This window comes from Danio rerio, chromosome 13, assembly GCF_052040795.2.
Source record: "Danio rerio strain M-AB ecotype USA chromosome 13, GRCz13ab, whole genome shotgun sequence".
Taxonomy (NCBI): domain Eukaryota; kingdom Metazoa; phylum Chordata; class Actinopteri; order Cypriniformes; family Danionidae; genus Danio; species Danio rerio.
The window spans coordinates 50,987,988-51,010,999 of record NC_141033.1 but is presented as its reverse complement, the minus strand read 5'-3'; the positions used below and the strand labels follow the sequence as shown (position 1 = coordinate 51,010,999).

General features: G+C 35.2%; 1 protein-coding gene across 2 annotated transcripts in view; it reads left to right on the top strand.

Moving 5' to 3' along the window:
* Positions 1 to 22,092, top strand: part of kcnk12 (potassium channel, subfamily K, member 12) — a 70,244-nt gene extending 48,152 nt beyond the window's left edge. For both annotated transcript variants that reach the window (XM_087279841.1, XM_087279842.1), the window contains one exon: positions 19,626 to 22,092. In XM_087279841.1, the coding sequence (XP_087135967.1) occupies positions 19,626 to 20,518 (893 nt within the window). In that variant the 3' untranslated portion in view covers positions 20,519 to 22,092. The remainder of the gene's footprint in view (positions 1 to 19,625) is intronic.
* The last annotated feature ends 920 nt before the right edge of the window (positions 22,093 to 23,012 follow it).

Here is a 23,012-nt window from a genome sequence, read left to right as displayed (position 1 = left end):
TATTAAACTACAGGTTTTCATTGTTTTACAAAACAAAAACATGTACTGTCCCATATTATCAGTGTAAAAAAATAACAAAAAACATCAGTGTGTGGACTTAAAAATACAAAACAACTCCATTAGTGTGAGTTATCAACCCAATTTATTTGGGTTGCTACAAGTTAAATATTTTTTTAAAGCAACTGACAGATATATTTACCTTTAAATTAGCTGCATTTTTAAATTGATGTAATTATCAATATTCTCCTGTTTTGAAAACTTAATGAAATTATTCTGGAAACTTAAAAGTTTTAATCTAATCAGCATTTTAGAATTTTTAAGTTACAGTAATGTATTGAACTATGTAGTGGTAACAGACCTCTTGAGTTATTTTTTAGAGTGTAGGCTCTTTAAATTCAGTCCATATAGTCGTTTGCAACCACTTACATTTTAAAAACTTTTTTTTCAGTTTACTTAAATAACTCATTAATTAATTTTCCTTCAGCTTAGTCCCTTATATACCAGGGGTCGCCACAGCAAAATGAACCGCCAACTTGTCTAGCATATGTTTTATGCAGCGGATGCCCTTCAAGCAGCAATCCAGTACTGGGAAAAGTTTTGCTTACTCAATTCCCCGATAGCGCATGTTGGACTGTGGGGGAAACCAGAGCACCCGGAGAAAACTTCCAAATTTCTTATCACTGCAATCTGGTCATGTAACATTGTTAGGACACAGGATCACAATGTATCCTGCTCAACCAATGTTTACATTCATAAAATGTATGCTATGTGCTAATTAATAACCACCTCATGTGGAACTCTGAATCTGCAACTCATTTCGGAGTTTGCTACTGTCCACAGGAGGTCTCATTTCAGTCACAGACGCATGCTGTAAGAGCTTTTCTGACTGAATTAATGAATCGCACTGTTTTCCACCAAGGCAACCCGGGTGCTAAAATATAATTGGCTAAACTGGCATTGGGTGGGTTAAAAGAACCAAAACAAAGACAGTGGTTTCAGCACAGAAAACACATTTTCAGCGCAGAATATCTGACTGATTGTTTTTCAGATTAACAAGAATGTTCACTTAGCATGTTTCTCAAATATCTGCTAACATATTATGTGTTTTTATGCTTTAGAAGATTAAAAACTTACATACAGCACCTTTAAAAATGTATATCCACCTGCAGGTGGATGAGATCAGTACCAATTTTTAAAATATTAACTACTATTCTCTAAAATATAACCATTTTAAATGCATTCTTCCATCAGATTACACTTATATGCATGCTCTCATCAATAAAACACCCATCTTTAACCCTTAAAGACCTAGAGGTATTTTGTGGGCACCTAATGGGCCTATATTATTATTTTTTTTAAAAGCAGTTTTATTTTTATTTTAGCAGTCAGCCTCAAGTGTCATATATCATTTTAAACAGGAGAACCTGAAGTTTCAATCTGTATCATTTAAAGGTCCAGTCTAAAATATTTTTTGTTCCAAAAACATATGAACAGACAGAAAATATTCCAGAATTTTCCAGAAACGATTTTTAAAAAAAGTGGCATTTTCTAGTTATTTCAAACAAAACCTTATGAAGTTTGTTTTTCTTTCTTTAGAAATACATGCTATGATGTTTTATACTTCCAAAATAAATTTTGTCTACATCCACAATTCCCTGAGCAAGTAATAGCAATTTATTTCAATGTTATTCCAAGGCGTTTTTCTATGGGGGAAAAAAATGCATTTATTTACTGACAATGTATTTGCCCAAAAGTTCTGGGAATGAACTAAACAGAAAAAAAATGTTACAAAATAATAGAACAGTGAAGCAAATTTGACTTTTTCCAAATAATATATTTTCAGTTACTATAAACAACACCACTTACAATGAACAAATAAAAAAAATAAGAAAATAATAAATAATGTGTCAAAGTCCAAATAAACATGGTGCAAATCCTCAGTAAAAAAATAGATATAAATATTTACTATACCATAAATAGTTACATAACTAAACTAGATTCAATATGAAACATCCTTAGGTTTTATGTGCCAGCATGGATATGGTTGTCTGTGGATTTGGATATGATTGTCTGCAATGCAGACAAACAGCTGCACCTTCATTTGCGTCTTTTGAAAACAGCAAGAGCAGCAGTTCGTCTTTGCTGTGTCACTGTTTTGTCATGTTTCTGTGCTGCTGTGCATGCAAAAGTACTTAGTATGAGGATTATTTCATGCAAAACATTTTTTTTGCGTTTTATTTAGCCGCGCATAAATGTATGCCTATCTCTCATTCCGTGTTGTTCAAAAAGCTTGTTGGTCCACAAACAAAAGCGAAACCTATGCTTATTGGTTGTGATATAGCGAGTTTGAACCAATCTGGGCATGGAGGAGGGACAATGCATCAATGTATCGTGTCTGGTTTGTGCGGAGACACAGTGACGAGCGTTTCTTTGTCAAATCAGCGTTGTCAAATTTTGATGACGTAACCGCACTGATTCCGGAGCCTCTGAAAGTCCGCGAATTATGTGATACAGCACTGGAAAGCTGAGATTCTCTTCTTTATGCCAATCTTTGAATTGTATGAATCGGATCAGCGGATCAAAAGTTATTAAACATTTAAGAGCAATACTTATTTTTAGCCGCGGGCGGCTGTCTCGGTCTTTAAGGGTTAAGCAGAAATGGAGGTGAAACTTTTCCCTCTTTTATTTTTACTCTCTTTCCCTCATCTATGTTAAGCTTTTTTGAGACAATCTACATGATAAAATTCACAATAGGCAAGGCAAGTTTATTTATATAGCACATTTCATACACAGTGGCAATTCAAAGTGCTTTACATGAACAAGAATAAAAGAAACAAGTAAAATAAAAATAAAAACAAATAATAAAAATGAGTAAAAAAAAAATAGAACTACAGATTAATCAAAAGGAATTGAAACTGATCTGGGTGGCTCAGTGGTTAGCACAGCAAGAAGGTTGCTGGTTCGAGTCCCTTGGAGTTTACTTGTTCTCCCTGTGTTGGTGTGGGTTTCCTCTGGGTGCTCTGGTTACCCCCACAGTCCAAACACAGGCGCTATAGGGGAATTGGATGAACTAAATTGGCCATAGTGTATGAGTGTGTAAATCTGTATGGGTTGTGGCTGGAAGGGCATCCACTGCGTAAAACATATATGCTGGAATAGTTGGCTGTTCATTACACTGTGGTGACCTCTGAAATAGAGACTAAGCCAAAGGAAAGTGAATGAAACATATCTGAGAGAAAATAAATAAGGAGAATTTAAGGACAAAGCATAAGGAAATCCCATCACAACAAATTGACCAATCAGAAGCAGCTTTTAAGAGACTGAATCCTTGAATGACCTTATTCAGACCCTGTAAGAAAAGAGCTGATGCTGCAGTTCATTTTAGAAGACAATCAAAATGACCTGCAGTGGATGTAAAGATTTTTCCAAAGACCAATTACATTAGAAACCTTTAAAATCGCATAACAGGCCACTGGTTTATTGCTTTAACCAATGCTAATTTGATTCCACCATGATTAGTTTTTTTTAGCTGCACACTGAGCTTTTGTTCAAACACAGAGAGATCCTGTTTTAACATGGTGTGAGTTCCTCCAGTTGTTCAGTAAATGCATCGAGGGCTTTTCTGTGTAAATGCTGTATGACTTTCTCAGTTCAGGATTCAGCATCCCTGTTCACTCTTGTTGGGATTCAGGTGAGCTTTTCCATTCAAACGCTGTGTGAAAGCACATGTTTGAACACAGTACGGCATCTCCCATTCAAACACTCCTCAAAGAAGCATTTAAACACAGTTTTGGGAAAGGGAGTCCTAGAGAGTTATGTATGAAATCTGAGAGGCAAGGCGTTCAGAGGGACCATATAAATCTTTATTGGGGATACATTATTCTATAAACTCTTTCTCAGGCCTTTTTTTTGTAATATATTTAATTCAAAGGTTATTCCAGAGTTTAGGAGCCATATATGACAAGGCTCGACCTCCTTTAGTGGACTTTGCTATTCTGGGTACTACCAGAAGACTGAGTTTTGAGATCTTAAAGAGCGGGTTGGATTGTAGCGAGACAGAAGGTTGGTAAGATAAACAGGAGCTAGATTATTTAAAGCTTTATAGATAAGAAGCAAGATTTTATGATCAATATGAAACTTAACAGGCAGCCAGTGTAAGGAGGATAAAATTGGGGTGATATGGTCATATTGTCTAGACCTGGTAAAAACTCTGGCAGCTGATTATTTTATATATTTTGTGTTTTTTTAATCCAATATTTACTTTAAGTTCATTCATTCATTTTCTTTTCAGCTTAGTCCCTTTTAATAATCTGGGGTCGCCACAGCGGGATGAACTGCCAACTTATCCAGCACATGTTTTACGTAGCGGATGCCCTTCCAGCTGCACATGTTTGAACACAGTGTGGCATCTCCCATTCAAACACTGCTCAAAGAAGCATTTACACACAGTTTTGGGAAAGGGAGTTCTAAAGAGTTATGTATGAAATCTGAGAGGCAAGGCGTTCTGAGGGAACATATAAATCTTTATTGGGGACACATTATTCTACATACTCTTTGTCAGGTCTTTTTTTGTAATCTATTCAATTCAAGTGTATTTAATGCTTTCCACAAGAATTACTTCAAAGCAGCTTTACAAAAGCTGAACATTAATGCATTACAACCAAATGTGGAAAAGTTAAGGTTGTTTATTATCATCACTTTATTAGTTACTAGGGATGCTCCAATCAGCACTTTTGCAGCCGAAACAGAGTACTGATACCTCGTAATGGTGATCGGTCAAAACCCAGTACCGATTCTGATGCTTCAAGCTTTATAATGCAGAAAGCACATTTCCCTCTAAGTACGATACTTAAATGGAGATCTCTCTGTACCTAAGAAAATAAATGAAGGATGTTGCATTAAATCCCTTAAGCACGTCTCAAGGTTGTATTAGTTTGGGATTTTTCATTAGTTTTAGTTTTTATTTCATTTTGACTTTTTGTTTTCAAACTCAGTCAGTTTTAATTAGTTTTTAGAGGCAGATTTATTAGTTTTTATTAGTTTCTATATTTTGAAATTGCTTAGTTTTAATTTGTTTTTATTAGTTTTAGTTGTTTTGTTTGTTGTTTTTTGTAAATTAGGATATTTTTAAGGTGCAAGATTGTGCATGATCTGTAAAGTTTCATACAGTTAAATTTTGCAACCCAATTCCATTACGATTTTCTGTTAAGAAATAAACTTATGTTTCACCCGATCCTCTCATTTAAGCTCTCGGTTTACCTGCGCTGCAGTTGTTCAAGTTTAGTTTAGTTACAGCAGGCTGTCATGAACTGTTTTTGTTCGATTTACTAAATCACACATGCGCAGTATTATCGGTTCACCTGTTCTCAAATCAGTTATCTGTGTTTACTGTTCTAATAACTGAATAACTCAGTATCTATTGGTTTATTTCGAGTCAGTGTGGGGTATCAGGCATGTAAAAATTAAGTAGTTTGTGGATAACGTTACTGGAGACGTGAATCATTTCAAATGATTTGGTTCGAATTGGTGAATTTAGAAGACTCACTTAGAAGATCCAGTTAAAAAGAAAGATTTGTTCGCGGTCGCGATCACTAATACAGAAATAAAACCCATTATTGGGCTAATGTGTTAAATTAACACTTTTTAAGTGTCTGCTTGGGTCCTATTTAATGTGTCACCGTGCTGCTTTCATGTCCACTAATTGTTTTTGTCGCGGGAGCAACTGCAAGGATGACTGGAGGAGAACCGGCTTGATCTGGCCAATGGCATCAGGATTACAGACTCTGAGATGCCGTGCAGGTCAAACACCTGCAGCGCGGAGTAAATAGATTCTAAAAGGCTTACAGTCGGTATTAAATACATTTACAAAGGTGAAAACGAAGGGCTTTTTTGCTATAATTTTAGTTAGTTTACTTTAGTTTTTATTTTTCTTTCAGTTAACGACGATTATTTTTCAATTTTAGTATTCATTTTTTTGTTAACTATAATAACCTTGGCACGTCTATTATAACCATTTAGATGTGAACATAGCACAGTAGCTCAATAAGAGTGGGAGATTCAATAGAGTCTGGCTGCAGATTTGCACTTGCACCTCCAGGCTTGCACGCTCAGACGGCACGCTAAGGCAACCTCACTTCCTTTGCAAATGACGTCGTTTACAATCGCCACCTGTGTCCGCTTACATGAAAGTCCTTCGGTAATTTAACTTAAGGGTGTCCCTGAGGTGGAAAAAACCGAGGTAACGGACTTCATTAAGATCATTATTGTTTCTTTGTCTGACTTTTTTGATTTACAAATTAAAGCTGTAGGGAGAGGGTGCCATTTTTATTTTTGTACTTGTTTGATTGTGTTTATTCATAGTAAGGGAGTTGAGGAAAGCCTTTGTTGTTTCATTTCTTTTCTTTTACCTAAAATTAGGTTATTTAGTACTCCTCCTGATCTAGATCTGTTTTGTTTGTTGTTTTGGTTAATCCTTCTCCTGAAAATGTATGCTTCATTTTATTGTTTATTGATTGAGAACCAAATAATAAAAAGTTCACTCTTTTGCAAGGGACGTAACAGTTGTAACAAACTTCTTATCGGTCACACTTACTCAAGTGCCTTTTTTCTAAGCGTTTCACTGTGGTTTCTGGCAATATACAGCGACGGGCGCCGCAGTTGCTATAGTTAGGTAAACAGATCGTAACGAACCACGAATGCTTGCCTTACAACAGCTCTGCAGTAATATTACACATCATCTCTGCCGCTTTCCGTTAAGCGAATCAAGACGTTCCCTTATCGAGTCGATCTCGACATTATGTTTGGAGGACCTATAACACTGGGCTGAGATCATGTAGAAACTGTTGAAGCTGCGCTGCAACTCTGATTTCATATGGACGCACTCCTGTGCAGACGTGTTAACTTAACAAGAATAGTTATAAAAAATAGTTTCCCAAGTCGTTCAAGAATCATTGCTGTAAGTCTATAATGTGTATCTGTTAGTTGTAATACTACAACTCCTTAAAATGTTTAAAATAAAAACTAAAATTCAAATTTGCTTAGTGTTTTTTTTTTATTCATAACTGGGGAAGAATACCTTGTGTGTATATTTAGATGGATATTTAGTTGATATATTTAATAAGCTTTGCTGGTCTGTCATGTTGTACAACGTAAGTAGGCTACTTAGAAATATTTACCGCCAGTGAGATTTCACTCAGGTTTGTACATCAGCATAAAGAGATACTGTGTGCAGTCTTTTTATGGTAAATATGTACTTATTTTCCTGCAAAAATACCATTTAATAAGCTCCTTCCTCTTTTATTGTAGTCAAAGCACACACAGCAAAAAGCCTGTCAGTCTTTCATGTTTTACATCTGTGTAAAAGAGCCCAGATCATAGTCATCCCACAGCGAGTGCCCGTCAGCAGCGCTCTGCTAGTGCACACTAGAAGGAGAACATGCAACTAGTTGCCGATGCAGTGATGCATTTTAAACTAGCTTGAAATCTAACCCCCCGTCTCTGACAAACAGAAAACAACAACCAGTGAAAATGCAAAAAGTGGTTGAACATCTGCAGCCCACGTCTCCCTGAACACTCGCTCATCCAGACCTTTGCTCTTGGTTTCTGCTTATTCCTGTGCTGTGTAAATCGCTGCAGAAATAACACAGAGTCCATCTTGTTTGTTTATGTTGCGGCGTGATGAGTTATGAATCCTTATTTCCTTCAGAATTATTAGCCCTCCTGAATTATTAATCCCCTTGTATACCCCACCAATTTCCATTTAAAGGAAATAAGATTGTTTTAACACATTTCTAAGCATAATAGTTTTAAAAACTCATTTCTAATAGCTGATTTCTTTTATCTTTGCCATGATGACAGCACATAATATTTGACCAGATATTTTTAAAGATGCTAGTATTCAGCTTAAAGTGACATATAAAGGTTAAACTAGGTTAATTACTGTAGGTTTATTAGGCAAGTTATTGTATAACAATGCTGCTGAACAATTATCAACGATTTGATAATTGAAAAAATATTGCTTGAGGAGACTAATAATATTGACCTTAAAACGGTTTTAAAAAATTCAAAACTGCTTTTATTGTAGCTGAAATAAAACAAATAAGACTTTCTCCAGAAGAAAAAGTATTATAGAAATTACTGTGAAAATTTTCTAAATCTGTTAAACATCATTCATTCATTTTCCTTCGGCTTAGTCCCTTATTCATTATTGGTCACCACAGATGAATGAACCGCCAGCTATTATGTTTTACGCAGTGGATGCCCTTCTAGCTGCAACCCAGTACTGGGAAGCACCTATTCACACTCGATTAAACACACACTCAAACACTACAGCCAATTTTGTTTACCTAATTCACTTATACTGCATGTGTTTGGACTGTGGGGGGAATCGGAGCAACCGCAGGAAACCCACGCAAACACTGGGGGAACATGCAACTCCATAGAAATGCCAACCGAGACTCAAACCAGCCACCTCCTTGCTTTGAGGCAACAGTGCTAACCACTGAGCCACCCTTGTTAAACATCATTTGCGAAATATTTGAACAAAAAAAATAAATAAATCACAGGAGGACAAAAAATAATTGCAATGAAAGCTTTTATTGACAATTTTCAGGCAGTCATTTGTCAAGAGACAGGTTGAGCGTATCGATCTGATTGCTTACATATTGGTAAGCCACCAAAGCAATTCCTCATACATAAAATTTATTCTGCAAAATCAATAAATAATAAATATGCTAAATCACTTGCAGTTTTTTCCATTCGCAACCACAGCAATAGTTTGCATTTAAATGGGTGTAAATCAATATATGAAAATGATTGGGAGATTGGGTGCGAACTATAGGCAAAAATACTTTTTATTGCACAATTGCATGGTTGGCATCTTCTAATTTTTTCTATTCTTCTTATAGCGAAGAAAGCATTACATACAGTAACTCTTTGGTGTCACAATGTGGCATCTTATTAGTATTTTTAATTTCCTAGTTGTGTTGCATTAACAAGAACATTAAGGGTCCTATCTTATACCTGGCGCAATACTTGTTTGCTAGTTTCAGGTTGGCGCAAGAGTCGTTTTGAGGCGTTGCGCTATGCTCTTTAAATAGCAAATGCATTAGCGCTCATTTGTGCGCCCATAGGCGTTCTGGTCTAAAAAGGAAGGCGTTCTGAGGCGCACTGCTGGCGCGTTTCTATTTTGAGAAACAGCGCAGAGTTGCGCCTCGCTTACACACTGCTTAATACACACAAGATGTAGAGCAATACGCAAATATCTTTACATATGAAAAAAATTAAATATTAAGGATAGGCCTGTATATAGGATATAATAAGAATATATATAGGACATAAATATAAAGGATTAAAATATTACAAAACATATTATTTTCTAGCCTACATAAATATGAAAAATCACTGCTTTTATGTCTTCTTCATCTCGGGAGGCTTTTTCAGTTCATTCATAACAATTTGCTTTTGTATAATGTTATTATTATTTGCAGTATTATTTATTATATCCATATTTATATTTGTTTTATTAAAAACAAGATTTGCTTAGAATCAAGAAAAGCTTAGATTTGCCCACCTGCAGGTTTTAGACCATATAGGGCACAGCATGTGTTTTAGGATATAACTCACTTTTGAACACACTTTGTTATTATTGTTCATTTATTCGTTTGCTGGAAATTAGAACTGAATTTAGAAATAGTTTTGAAACAAAAATTTGCGCTTGACAAACGAAATTAATTATTTATAGGCTAATTGACAGGGCTCAACAATAAGGACTGCCCGATGGCCCAGGGCCAGTGTGCGAGGTGCTTGGGACAGTTGACAGGATTGTTACTGGCCCGATCTGTGCTGCCTTGTCACAAAAGTTCAATTTGCCTGCGACTATTTGTCAATTGCGTATGAATACAGTCCTAGAATCGAGTAACAGTTTGGGCTTTTAAATGCTACCTTCTCTGTGATGTCATAAACACCATATTGCTTTTTGGTTGCTCTTATCTGGATTCATGTTGTGAGCATGTCGTGTTTTGTAAACTGGTAAAAACCAGCACAGCGAAGTGACGGCAACATCAAAGATACTTGGGAACAGCGCGACGATTTGCTCATTATACATTCATTTACATTTTAAAAATATTTAAAGTCTAGATTCAAACACATTTTTGACACAATGTTTAAAATGTGGCTAAGAAATAGCTATTAGATTTTATTATTATTATTATTATTTTATTTTTTGGTGAATATATTGGCAGGGCAAGTAAAAATCTGAACCCCTGGCCCAATCAGGCCAGTAGAAAAAATCCTTAGCGTTGAACCCTAATTGATGTCTGTGCGTACAAGGTTTCCCTATTCAAGAGCGAAAGTGAAAGTAGATCATTTATCTCTCATAATTGCGCGGTAGATGCTCTGTTTAACTGTTCTCTGTAAAAACCAAAACAAAAAACTGTTAACTGTTTGCTAGTGAAATGCTCAGTTTTTCCACTTCCACTTACTTTACGTCCTGTAAATAGCAAATGCGCTTATGGCGCGACGCAGATGACTCTTAAAGGGAATGGGAGATGAGACTCTGATTGGTTTATTCTCAAAACACACCTATAACTCATTAAGAAAATAAACTCAACACTTTTAGACCATGCGCCACAGCGCAAAGCTGATTTTACCGTCCTTAAATGAGCAAATATGGATTCTGACACACCCTGAAAGCGTTTGCGCCCTGCGCTTTCCGTTTTGCGCATGGATTGTCAAAATAGAGCCCTAAGTCATGTAATGTATTACATCATCAATATTTTCAATGATGTAGTACATTATATGATGTAATGTCGTATGGCGCCCCACATAGCAACAAAATATGCATAAAACCATGTGGATTATTTAAATAACGCAAACCTTACTTATTCTTTCATCTACGGATTTCATTATAAGGATAGTTCACTCAAAACTTACTCCCATTATGAAAATTACTATCAGTTACCTCAAGAGCTGCCACATGCTTTTCTGTTAAACACAATTTTTATGATTATTCAGGCCTCGAAATTGCGATTTGGTCGCATATGCTCTCAAAATATAAGCTAAGCTATTTGTGCGAGTGCATTTAACGGTTGTAGTGCGACCTGTTTTAATTTTTTCTAAAAACGTGCTGAAGCGCTCTTCCCTGCCGCTAAATTGGTTCATATTAGCTGTCAATCGCTCAGGACTTTCCGCTGTCAAATGACAGGGAGCTTATGTGGCCGCAGGAAATGCAAACAGCTGAAGAGTGAAAAGTACACAAATTTACAGACCCCACCTAAAGTTCACAGCGATCATGTGGTGAATGTGGATCCGCCAGCCGAGATCAATCGAGTGTTTTCGGAGAAGGTGCCTGAATCCCGATGCGATGCATTCACTGTGTGTTCAGTGCAAATGTCCGCTAAATGTAAAATCTAACACCATTCACATCATCATCAAGGAAGCTCGCCTTTACTACGTTTAAACTGATCCGGCTTATAACAAAGAAGGGTATTGCGCAGGTGGTCATCGCGAGAGTCCTGCTCTGCTCAACCTATGTGCCTTTTAATGTAAGTTAATGATTAACAAATAATGAATTCACTAGATGGTAATGCTTCGTAAATGATTCATAGTGTGTAGTTATTATTCAGATTATGCGGATCCACTAATTGGATCCAAGACCAGCGACGTGATGATCCCAAGGATTCCATATCCGGGACCAGGCCATATCCTGAGCTGCTGCTGCGCTGATGGTCGTGGGGAGTGGAGAACATGAGTCTGATTCCAGCGACGCTCCAGGGACAGACGGGTCTTCGCTGAGGCCATCTTCCAGCCTAAACCACGGCGAATGAAGCTCTACACAAGACTTCTGGCCAGCGGAGAAATTAAAATGGTCGTGCCCAACTGAGTCTGGTTCCCTCAAGGTTTTTTTTCTTCACTCCCATCAGGTGAAGTTTTTTTTTCCTCTCCGCTGTCGCCACTGCCTCGCATGGTTCAGGATTGGTAGAGCTACGCATCGATGAATTGGCTCTTCAGTGTTTGAACTCTCAGTAATGATTAAATCACACTGAACTGAGCTAAACTGAACTGAACTGAACTTAAACACTAAAACCTGAACCACACTGATCCAGTTACTATGACCATTTATGTGAAGCTGCTTTGACACAATCTACATTGTAAAAGCGCTATACAAATAAAGCTGAATTGAATTGAATTGAATATAAAGTGTTACCACTATTTCTTAAAACAAGATTATTTTTCGGTTGTCTAGAAAATGCTTCTTGATTTACTGTAAGAACTTTTAGATATTTAAACTAAAAGCCAAGAAAATCCTATTTTGCAGTGTAGTTCTCTATGCAACATAAAGCTGCTTTTCTGCTTAACACCCAAAAGAGTTATGCTATGTGTACATAGTGTAATCAGTGTTTGTGTACCTGTTAATAATCCGGCACATGATGTGTACCAGCGCAGTGATGGACAGATGGTTGTGTAGTGAAGAGAAAAAGCCAAATACCTCTTACTCAGCTTCTCCCTGCTATCACACTCTGAACCCGTTCTCCGCAGACCCCCTGCACTCCAGCCGGTGACTAATGATTTCCACAGGCACAAAAAAAATCTCTGTATTTTATGTATCTGGCTTGAGGCTCAGATCCCTGAAGGACAGCAGGACAACCACAACACTGAAACGTTCAGGGCAAATGATGTGAAATTAGGACACACGCTGTCTTTGGGAACAATGATGTTTTATGTATGCGTGGGTGTGTGTGTATTTTTTAAGGTGCTAAATAGCTAGACTGTGCTGGCATATTGTGAGGGAAAGATTGCTGTGCACTGCATTGTGTTTGGAAACGAGCTGAAACCATCTGTCGCAGTAAAGCACTCATATGCTATTAATTTCTTACTTAAGAACACAATGACGTACTGCATGACCATACTAGATGAAAAAAACAAACACACGGTAACTTCCTGTAGGCCAGAAACATGATGTCAGGCTCTTCCAGACTGCTTATCATCAGATTTGTGCTGTCACTTATTTCAAAGCACTGTTTACATCAAGCAAGCAGGTGAATTGGTTGGATATGTGCCAAATGAAAGAGGAATGATTATGTTCATCATTTTAACATCAATTTAAATGCATTTGTTTAGGCTTGACATATTGTAACATTTGTTTATAGTTTTATTTCATTCCTGTTCAGTTCTGGATGTGTCCATATGCAAATTTCCATCACAGTGCTGCTGTGTGATTGGCTGACTAGATATTCGTGTTAGCATAAGTTTTAACTGGGGCTCGTTTTGCTGTTATGGTCATTGTTATTTGATTTTTAGAGTCAGTATTTTCTTTTAATAATTTTTTTTGTAATTATTTAATTTTTTTTTTATCTATAATCTTTATTTTTTGCTTTTTTTAAACAGAATATTCCAATCTTAAATAACCGAGTCATATTTAATATAACATTTAACAATAGTAGTCAGAGAATACAATGAACAAAATGACATTTAGACAAATAGTTACATAAATAGAATAAATAAATAATGAAACAATAAAACAAAATATTAACTATAATAAATTGGAATAAATATTAATAATAATAATATTAATAGTAATAATAATAATAATAACAACAACAATAATAAAAACATTAATAATAATGATAATAAGAATAATAATGATGATAATAATAATACTAATAACAAAAACAATAATAATAATGATAATAATAAATAATTAATAATAATAATGATAATAATAATGATAATAATAATAATAATAATAATAAATAATAACTAATAATAATAACAACAATAATAATGATAATAAGAATAATAATAACAATGATGATAATAATAATACTAATAACAAAAACAATAATGATAATAATAATGATAATAATAATAATGGTAATAATAGCAACAACAATAACAACAATAATAACAACAATAATAATAACAATAACAACAACAACAACAACAACAACAACAACAACAATAATAATAAAAATAATAATAATAATTATAATAATAATAACAACAACAACAACAACAACAACAATAATAATAATAATAATAATAATAAAAATAACAACAATACTACTAACATTAATAATGATAATAATAATACAGGTAACAATAATAATGATAATAATGATGATAATAATAATAATAATAATAATAATAATAATAATAATAATAAATAATAATAACAATACTACTACTAATACTAATGATAACAATAATAGCAACAATAATAATAATGATGATAACAACAATAGCAACAATAATAAAAATGATAAAGATAATAATGATAAATATTCTATTATTATTATTATCGTTATCATTATCAATAATAATAATAATAATAATAATAATAATAATAATAATAATAATAATAATAATAATAAAGTACACATTAAGGGTTTAGGCATTTTCGATTTATCTTAGACTTTACATACAATCTAAAAGATAAAAGCTTCATAATATCTTTATTTACAACATTTTCTCAATCAGTGCAAGAAATTACCCCCAAGTTTTCATACACAGATCAAAGCCTCCTGAGATTTTAGATATCCGTCGTTCATAACTAACAATGCTGGACATGATTTCTTACCATTCATTAAACAAAGAGTGCATAATAGATTACCAACGTCTTACTGTAGAATAATTCTACATCCAGATTCCATAGCAAGACGGCACCATTGCCTTTACTCCTAGAGTCATTGTTTTTTTGTTTTTTTTTTAAGATTTATTTTTGTCCTTTTTGCCTTTATTAGATAGGAAGTATTTAGACAGGAAGCGAAGTTGGAGAGAGAGAGGGGGGTAGGGAAATGTCCTCGAGCCGGGATTCGAACATGGGATGCCCTGACGTGCTTTTGCACCATGTCAATGCGCTAACCACTAGGCAATTTTGCCGACCCTACAATCATTATTATCTGAAATCAGTCACTTGTCCATATCCCCTAAAGTTTCATCATGTTGTGTTCAAAATGTTTACCTCAGTAAATTTGTGGGGCTTTAGTTTGCATTTCATGTTTAATTATAAATAAGGTCATAAATCAACCAGTGCCATTGATCATTAGCAGGCCTGCACGGAATCTGTATACACATTTCCACATATATTTGAGCCCATCGTTCAATCTATTTATTTGCTCGTGTAAATGTGTAAATATACATATATTCATTCATTCTCCTTCGGCTTGGTCCCTTTATTTTTCAGCGGTCGCCACAGCAGAATGAACCGCCAACTTATCCAGCATATGTTTTATGCAGCAGATGCCCTTCTAGCCGCAATCAAACACTGGGAAACAGCCATACACACTCACAATCACACTCATACACTACGGCCAAATTTAGCTTACCGAATTCTCCACACGTGTTTGGACTGTGAGGGAAACTGGAGCACCCTGAGGAATAATATTGAATAATATGGAAAAGTATTGATGCTTTATTTACAATACAGTTTTATTAAGTCATATAGTCTTTTAGTAGATTAATTATATGACAGACTTACTTTGTTTACCAAACAAGTCCTTCTAATTGGATCTGCTTTGTATAACATAAATAAAATGTTATTATCTATTTTATTTCATGTGTTAAGCTACTCTCAAAATCCTTCCTCATAAATCTTTCTGCACAGAAATAGCAAAAAAAAATATCCACCGATTCTGTCTGGCCCTAATCATTAGTGCGCCCTCCAGCTGGACACCACAATTATGAGTTTAATTTCTCCACGAAGGAGTGTTGTCCTGGTGGAGTCCTCAGGTTATTTGGGTGTGTTTGTCTCTCTGTCCCAAAAGTCCTCAGAAACGGCACACCAAAATCAATGCTTCTGTCCTGAGATTGTAATGAGAGAGAGCTGTGAGAGCCTCAAAGACGAGACCTCTATGCCCTCTTAACAAGAAGCTTAGATTTGATCCTCGTATAAAGAGCCGTGTGGTTTTATGCTTGAGCGGATGGGCTGTTTTCAGGAGGGCCTGTTGTGTATTTCCATTAACCACATGGGCTCCTCTGCTCAGCGATAGCATTATTTTCAACACAGACTCATTGGAAATAAGTGCTTCAGCTTGCATTTTTTTCCGTGAAACTGCATAAATGTACATCAACACACGCTTGACTGCAGTTTCAAGGTAAAATGAACGCTACGGAGCAGAATGATGCCAAAGATTTTTGTTCCTTTTCACCCTATTTATGGAGACATGCAGTTCTTTGCACAACACCAAAATAAATACCACTAAACAATTCAAAGGTGTCTATGATTTGTACTGGATTATGTTTTTGTCACCGATCTATCTCCATGTGGACAACATTTCTGGTGTGGTCATTTTGCTTGTAGCTTAGTTTGTATGGTGTTGAGTGTTCTGATTCGAGTCCAGTGAAGCACTCGTCCACAAAAGAGGTCAAATCAAGGTAAAACTAATTAGGTTTGCATTTAGAAGCACTGTTTGAAATTAGGCTTTAGGTAAATGGTTAACTAGGTAATCTGTAGGAAAGGCGCCAGCTTCAGGTGAACATGTACAAGAAGAAAGTGTATCTGAAACGTACAACCTACTTTAAGTGATGTATTTAATGAATTTCTGATTTGCAAATTTGTAGAAGCACCTCTAGTGGATTTGCCATTTAAAACGTGCAATGAAATGTACCTTAAATAATGTTTCAGATTCACAAAAATGTAGACAGCGCCCTCTATTGGATTTGTTATTTAAAGCATGCAATGAAATGTACCTTTTAATAATGAATTTTAGATTCCCAACAACGTAGACAGTGCCCACTAGTAGATTTGTCATTAGAAACGTGCAATGAAATGTACCTCAAATTACGTATTTCAGATTCACAACAATGTAGACAGCGTCCTCTAATGGATTTGTCATTTGAAACATGCAATGAAATGTACTTTAAATTACATATTTCAGATTTTCAACAATATGGATAGTGCCCTCTAGTGAATTTGCCATTTAAAACATGCAATGAAATGTACCTTAAATGACGTTTTTTAGATTCAAAAAAATGTAGACAGCGCCCACTAGTGGATTTGTCATTTAAAACGTGCAATGAAATGTACCTTAAATAGAGTGTTTCAGATTTGCAACAATGTAGACAGCCCCCTCTAATGGATTGGTCATTTGAAACGTGTCATGAAATGTACCTTAAATAACGTATTTCAGATTTGCAACAATGTAGACAGCACCCTCTAATGGATTTTTCATGTAAATCGTGCAGTGAAATATACTTTAAATAACATATTTCAGATTCGCAACAATGTAGACAGCGCCCTCTATTGGATTTGCCATTTGAATCGTGCAGTAAAATGTACCTTAAATAATGTATTTTATATTTACAAAAATGTAGACAGCGCCCTCTAGTGGATTTGTCATTTAAATCGTGCAGTAAAATGTACCTTAAATAATGTATTTTAGATTTACAAAAATGTAGACAGCACCCTCTGGTGGATTGCCTATTTAAAACATGCAATGTAATGTACCTTAAATAAAGTTTTTTAAGTTCCCAACAATGTAGACAGCGCCCTCTAATGGATTTGTCATTTAAAACTTGTAATGAAATGTACCCTAAATAAAATATTTTAGTTTTGCAGCAATGTAGACGGTGCCCTCTAGTGGATTTGTCATTTAAAATGTGCAATTAAACGTACCCTGAATAAAGTATTTCGGATTTGCAAATGTGTAAACAGCGCCCTCTTGTGGATTTGTCATCTAAAACGTACAATGAAATGTAACTGGAGTAACTTATTTAGCGTTTTGCTAAAAATGCACGTATTTCCAATGAATCCAGGCTGGTTATTTTTGTTGTGTGTATGTGACTGTATTGAGACACAGTTGTGTTTGCTAGCAGTAAATGTCACTGATGTTTATTGGATCATGTTTCAGCAAAAGGTTTGGCTGAGGTATTGCTGTTTGTTTATCTCCCGAGACTGCAGTGATGTCGAAAAGTTCAGAATGCATTATAGGTTGTTTCCACAGGCATTTTTTGGTTCTGCAGAGTTGTATTGTATTTATTGAATTATGTCCAACAGTGTAAATGGATGCAGATCTGTTTTTTTTTATTGAAAATCATAAGCATTTCAAAAACACCTAAGGGAAATGTATTGCATTTCAGCATTCTGCCAGCTCCTTTATTTTACTGAAGCTGATTTAGTATTATTAATGGTAAAGTAAATTAATTAAAAGTAGTAAAAACTAAGAAACAAACAAAAAATTAAACATTGCTGTTTGACTGAAATAAGCTAAACTGAAATAATAATAATAATAATAATAATAATAATAATAATAATAATAATACCTTTTATTTACAGGCACCTTTCAAAGCACTCAAGGACACCTTACAATATGTCACAGGCACATTATAAAAACAAGACAGATGAGTAATAAACTTAATATTAATACAGAAAAAATAAGATAAAAAATAAAATAAAGATGTTTCCTAATTTTTTAGTAAAATAACTACAGTAAATGTAATTATTTAAAAAACTTAGACACATTAAAAAATTTTTTTATAACAAACAATAGATTTACTAATAAATTTCACGAAAATGAAAACGGAAAATATGTTAAAACATACAATACAAAAATACACATTTAAATAGTTTTCACGTTTAATTACAATAATTACATCAAAATAATAGTTTTAAACATTTATTATTAACATTATATTATGGATTTTTAATAGTTTAAGATTTAGACATATCATTTAAAAAATATACATAATTAATAAATAATTGTAATATTCACATTTTTTAATGGTTGCTAATTTAATACCAGTTTCTTTTTTCATTGCCTTGATGACAGTACATGATATTTTACTGTTTACTTAATGTGCAATTTAAAGGCTTAACTTGCTTAATTAGGTTAACTAGGCAAGAAAAATAGTTATTTAGGTTAATTAGACAATTAGACAACATATTTCAGATACGCTAAGATGTAGACACCCCCCTCTAGTGGATTTGTCATCTAAAACGTGAAATTAAAGGTCCCCTTAATAACATATTTCAAGTGTGCAAGTATGTAGACAGCACCCAGAAGATTTGCCATTTAACGCCTGCCCTCGTCTTTAACTGTGTATTACACTGCGTCTAAATTATTCACCCTCCTGTGAATTTTGCTTTTCAAATATTTCCCAATATTTTTCACTGATATATATCCACATATTTTTCACAGTATTTCCTATAATAATTTTTTCTCCTGGAGAAAGTCTTATTGGTTTTATTTCGGCAAGAATAAAAGCAGTTTTAAATTTTTTTTAACCATTTTTAGGTCAAAATTATTAGCTCTTTTAAGCTATAATTTTATTTTAATAGTCGACAGAACAAACATCATTGAACAATGACTTGCCTATTTACCCTAACTTGCCTAATTAACCTAGTTAAGTCTTTAAATGTCACTTTAAGGTTAGTACTAGCTGTCATTATGTCAAAGAAAAAATAAAACAGTTATTAGAAATGAGTTATTAAAACGATTATGTTTAGAAATGTGCTGTTAAAATATCGTTTTCCGTTAAACAGAAATTGGGGCAATTGATTCTAATTGAACCGGAGGGACTTCAGCTGTGTATATGTATGCATGCATCTGTGTAGTGTGAATGTTTTTGGTTCAAATTCTTCGTAGACAATGCTGCACTAATGATCTCTTGTGCTCCTCTTCCCGCAGGCTTCGGCATGAGCACCCCTGTGACAGTCGCCGGGAAGATTTTCCTGATCTTCTATGGTCTGTTAGGCTGCGCGGCCACCATCCTCTTCTTCAACCTCTTCCTGGAGCGCATCATTACCCTGCTGGCGGTGGTGATGAAGGCTGTGCGTCTGCGCCGTCTGCGCACCAGCGGCCTCCTCCCGCCGGGAATCTGCCAGGACTTTGCCGCCAGCACGTTACCAGGCTGGAAGCCCTCGGTGTACCATGTCATGCTGATCCTGGGTCTGTCAGCCATCGTGATCTCCTGCTGCGCATCAGCCATGTATACCCCAGTGGAGGGCTGGGCGTATGTGGACTCGCTTTATTTCTGCTTCGTCACTTTCAGCACCATTGGTTTCGGGGATTTGGTGAGCAGTCAAAACGCTGCGTACGACTACCAAGGACTCTATCGGCTAGCCAACTGTCTGTTTATATTGGCAGGAGTGTGTTGCATCTATTCTCTCTTCAACGTCATCTCTATTGTGATTAAGCAAGTCCTCAATTGGATGTTGGGGAAAATGAGTTGCCTGTGCTGCCAGAGATGCAACAAAGCTAATGCTTTCTTAGGACGCCGTAATGCTATCAGACCCGGTTCTAGACTCAGACGCGGACGATTCGGACAGACGCCGGATTCCGATGGGCCTTGCGATAGCGATACCGAAGGCCGACGGCTTTCAGGGGAGATGATCTCCATGCGGGATCTGACGGGATCTAATAAAATATCTCTCGCAATTATGCAGAAACAGCTGTCGGAGTCTGCTAATGGATATCCCAGAACGGTGTGCGGAAGTTCACGACAGAATGGATTTTCAGGTGGCGTCGGTGCGCTTGGTATCATGAATAACCGATTAGCAGAAACCAGTGACTCTAGGTAGGGTTAAATTCTCCAAAAAATGAAGCGAATCCAACTCTCTCTCTCTGGAAGTTGAGCAGTTTTTGGGTCGTGTCGAAATTCGTCTTGAGCTCGTGTAGATCAGCATGGCTTGCATGAATCGTGTAGGATCTCCTGTAGGAATTTTGGGGATTTTGGCTTGCAACAGAATGTGTAGGAAGCAATGAAGCATTCTGAGGATATCAGAAAGATCATATTTATAAGTTGGAAGTCATAATTACAAGCAGGAAGCAAGAAAGGTTTGTGTCAGTTACGTGAGATGGAGAGATGGACGAAGCTTTTACGTTAATAGTCAGTTTGTTTATGAATCAAATTATTGCATGTACAAAATATCTTATTATTGCTGATAGTATTTCAGTATATAACATATGAACAAATGCATACATGAATTCAATGCACCTTATTAACCATTTAGCTCTGATTAAAGCATCTGACATTGTAATTATGACTTCCCAACTCGTAAATGTGAACTTTCAAAGAGGACTTTGCATTTTCAAGTAACTAATACTTGATTACCCAAATCATATTTGCTAGAATTTGTAGATGATACTGTAGTAAACAAACTAAACCTGAAGAAATGATCTGAAGTTAGACTTAACTATACTACCTGTGGATGTTTGTAGGACATGAGTAGAGCTTTTCAAATCTCAGCTAAAGAAAAGTAGCATCCTTTTTTTACTCCACACTCGATTTACAACTATGCATCATCGTGTTCATGTTGCAAACATATTTGTTTTCATTATTAACAACAACTCAGAAAAGGTTTGCGCTTATATATTTATTTATAAATATGCAATATTTACAGTTTAATTTTAGATCAGTTTTAATGATTTTTGTCAATTCGGTTAATGTTTATTTTAAGTAATTTTGGTAACACTTAATTTTGATGGTCCCTATTGCATGTTTTGTTGACTAAAGGTTGCAGTGAACTATTCCAATTACTTCTCATTTGAGTATTGGTAGACTGTCTGCTTCATTTCTGCTCCTTTAACAGACATTTAACTGACTAGAGGAAACTTAGCAAGTACGTCAACTTACACTAACGCTAACGCCAACCTAACAGTCTACTTATAATCTAATGAGAACTAGTTGGCATGTAGATGCAATGTAACTTAAACTCCACAAACAGACCATCAAAATAAAGTGTGACCATCATGTTATTTTTTTATAAATAATTTTATCTATATATTTTTTTTAATTGAAAACTAATCAAAACAGATTAAGATTAAATATAATCTTTGGCATGACTTGTATAATGCATTATAAAGATATTCATAATATAAGTTGTAATGCACTGCATCTTCTCATAAATAGCTACCAAAAAGTTCTAAATTGTATTTAGTAAACATAATAAGCCGATAGTATAAATAATACAAAAATATTATCCAGATCTAAACTGCATTATAATACTTGATGATTTGTTTTAATATTTGAATGCATTATACTTTCAATAGAAAGTTATTATAATGTGTGGTCACAATTATTCATGAGATCAAACGCATTATTGAGTACATTAGAAAAAATAATAAATGCATAAATATGCCTTTTTTGATTCAATATATTTGTAAAATTCCTTTATTTATTTATTTATTTATTTATTTATTTATTTATTGTTGTCATGAACTGCACTAAAAAAATATTAATTGGATTTAGGGTAAGTTGCAATTTAAACAAACCGATTGTTGCAGCAGCTTAATGTCGAAGGCTTGGCATCTCAACGTACGTTTTTACGCACACAACCAATGTCCAGTCTTGCTTTCTCTTCAAGTTTAAATTCACTTTATTTAACTTATTATAAATACATACTTGCAATTAAACATGTTGAACCCTTTAGCGACCTCAAAGGTGTGTGAGTTTGGTGTGGTAAAAACTGCATGCGTTCCCTTCCTCAAGTCTTCTTCTCTCATGCAAGAAACACCGACTTTAAAACCCTATGTGCACATATTGCCCCCAAGTGGTGACAGCCCAAATTACATTTAAGTCAACATAAAGGCTCCTACACCGATTAAAAGTAGTAATGTTAAACTTTATTTTAATTCAGTCCGTATAAATTGTCTGCAACCACTTACCTTAAAAAAAAATTAGTAAATTCAAAGAATCATCTTTTTTAGTGTGGTTTTGGGCCATTTTCAGAATCCGTTTTCATCTAGAGCAGTGGTCCCCTACCTTTTTATCACTGCGGATGGGTCTGCACTTGACAATTTTACCATGGACTGGGGGGAGTAGGTCGGTGGTTCGTAGGTTGCTAGCCGACCATATCAATCGTTTTCTCAGAGGATGACAAGCTGACAAAACATTGCTGTCGCTCTGATACAAGTAGAAAATTACAAAGCACTGCAGTGTTTGGGTGTTTGTCTGAGATCATTAGTCCACTAAAATGTGTATAATTCACACAAGCTGAAGCTGATCAGTCAGTTTTTGTCACGTGACTTACGGTGCCTTCGCAGCATACATTCAACTGGGTGCGTCTGGAAGCC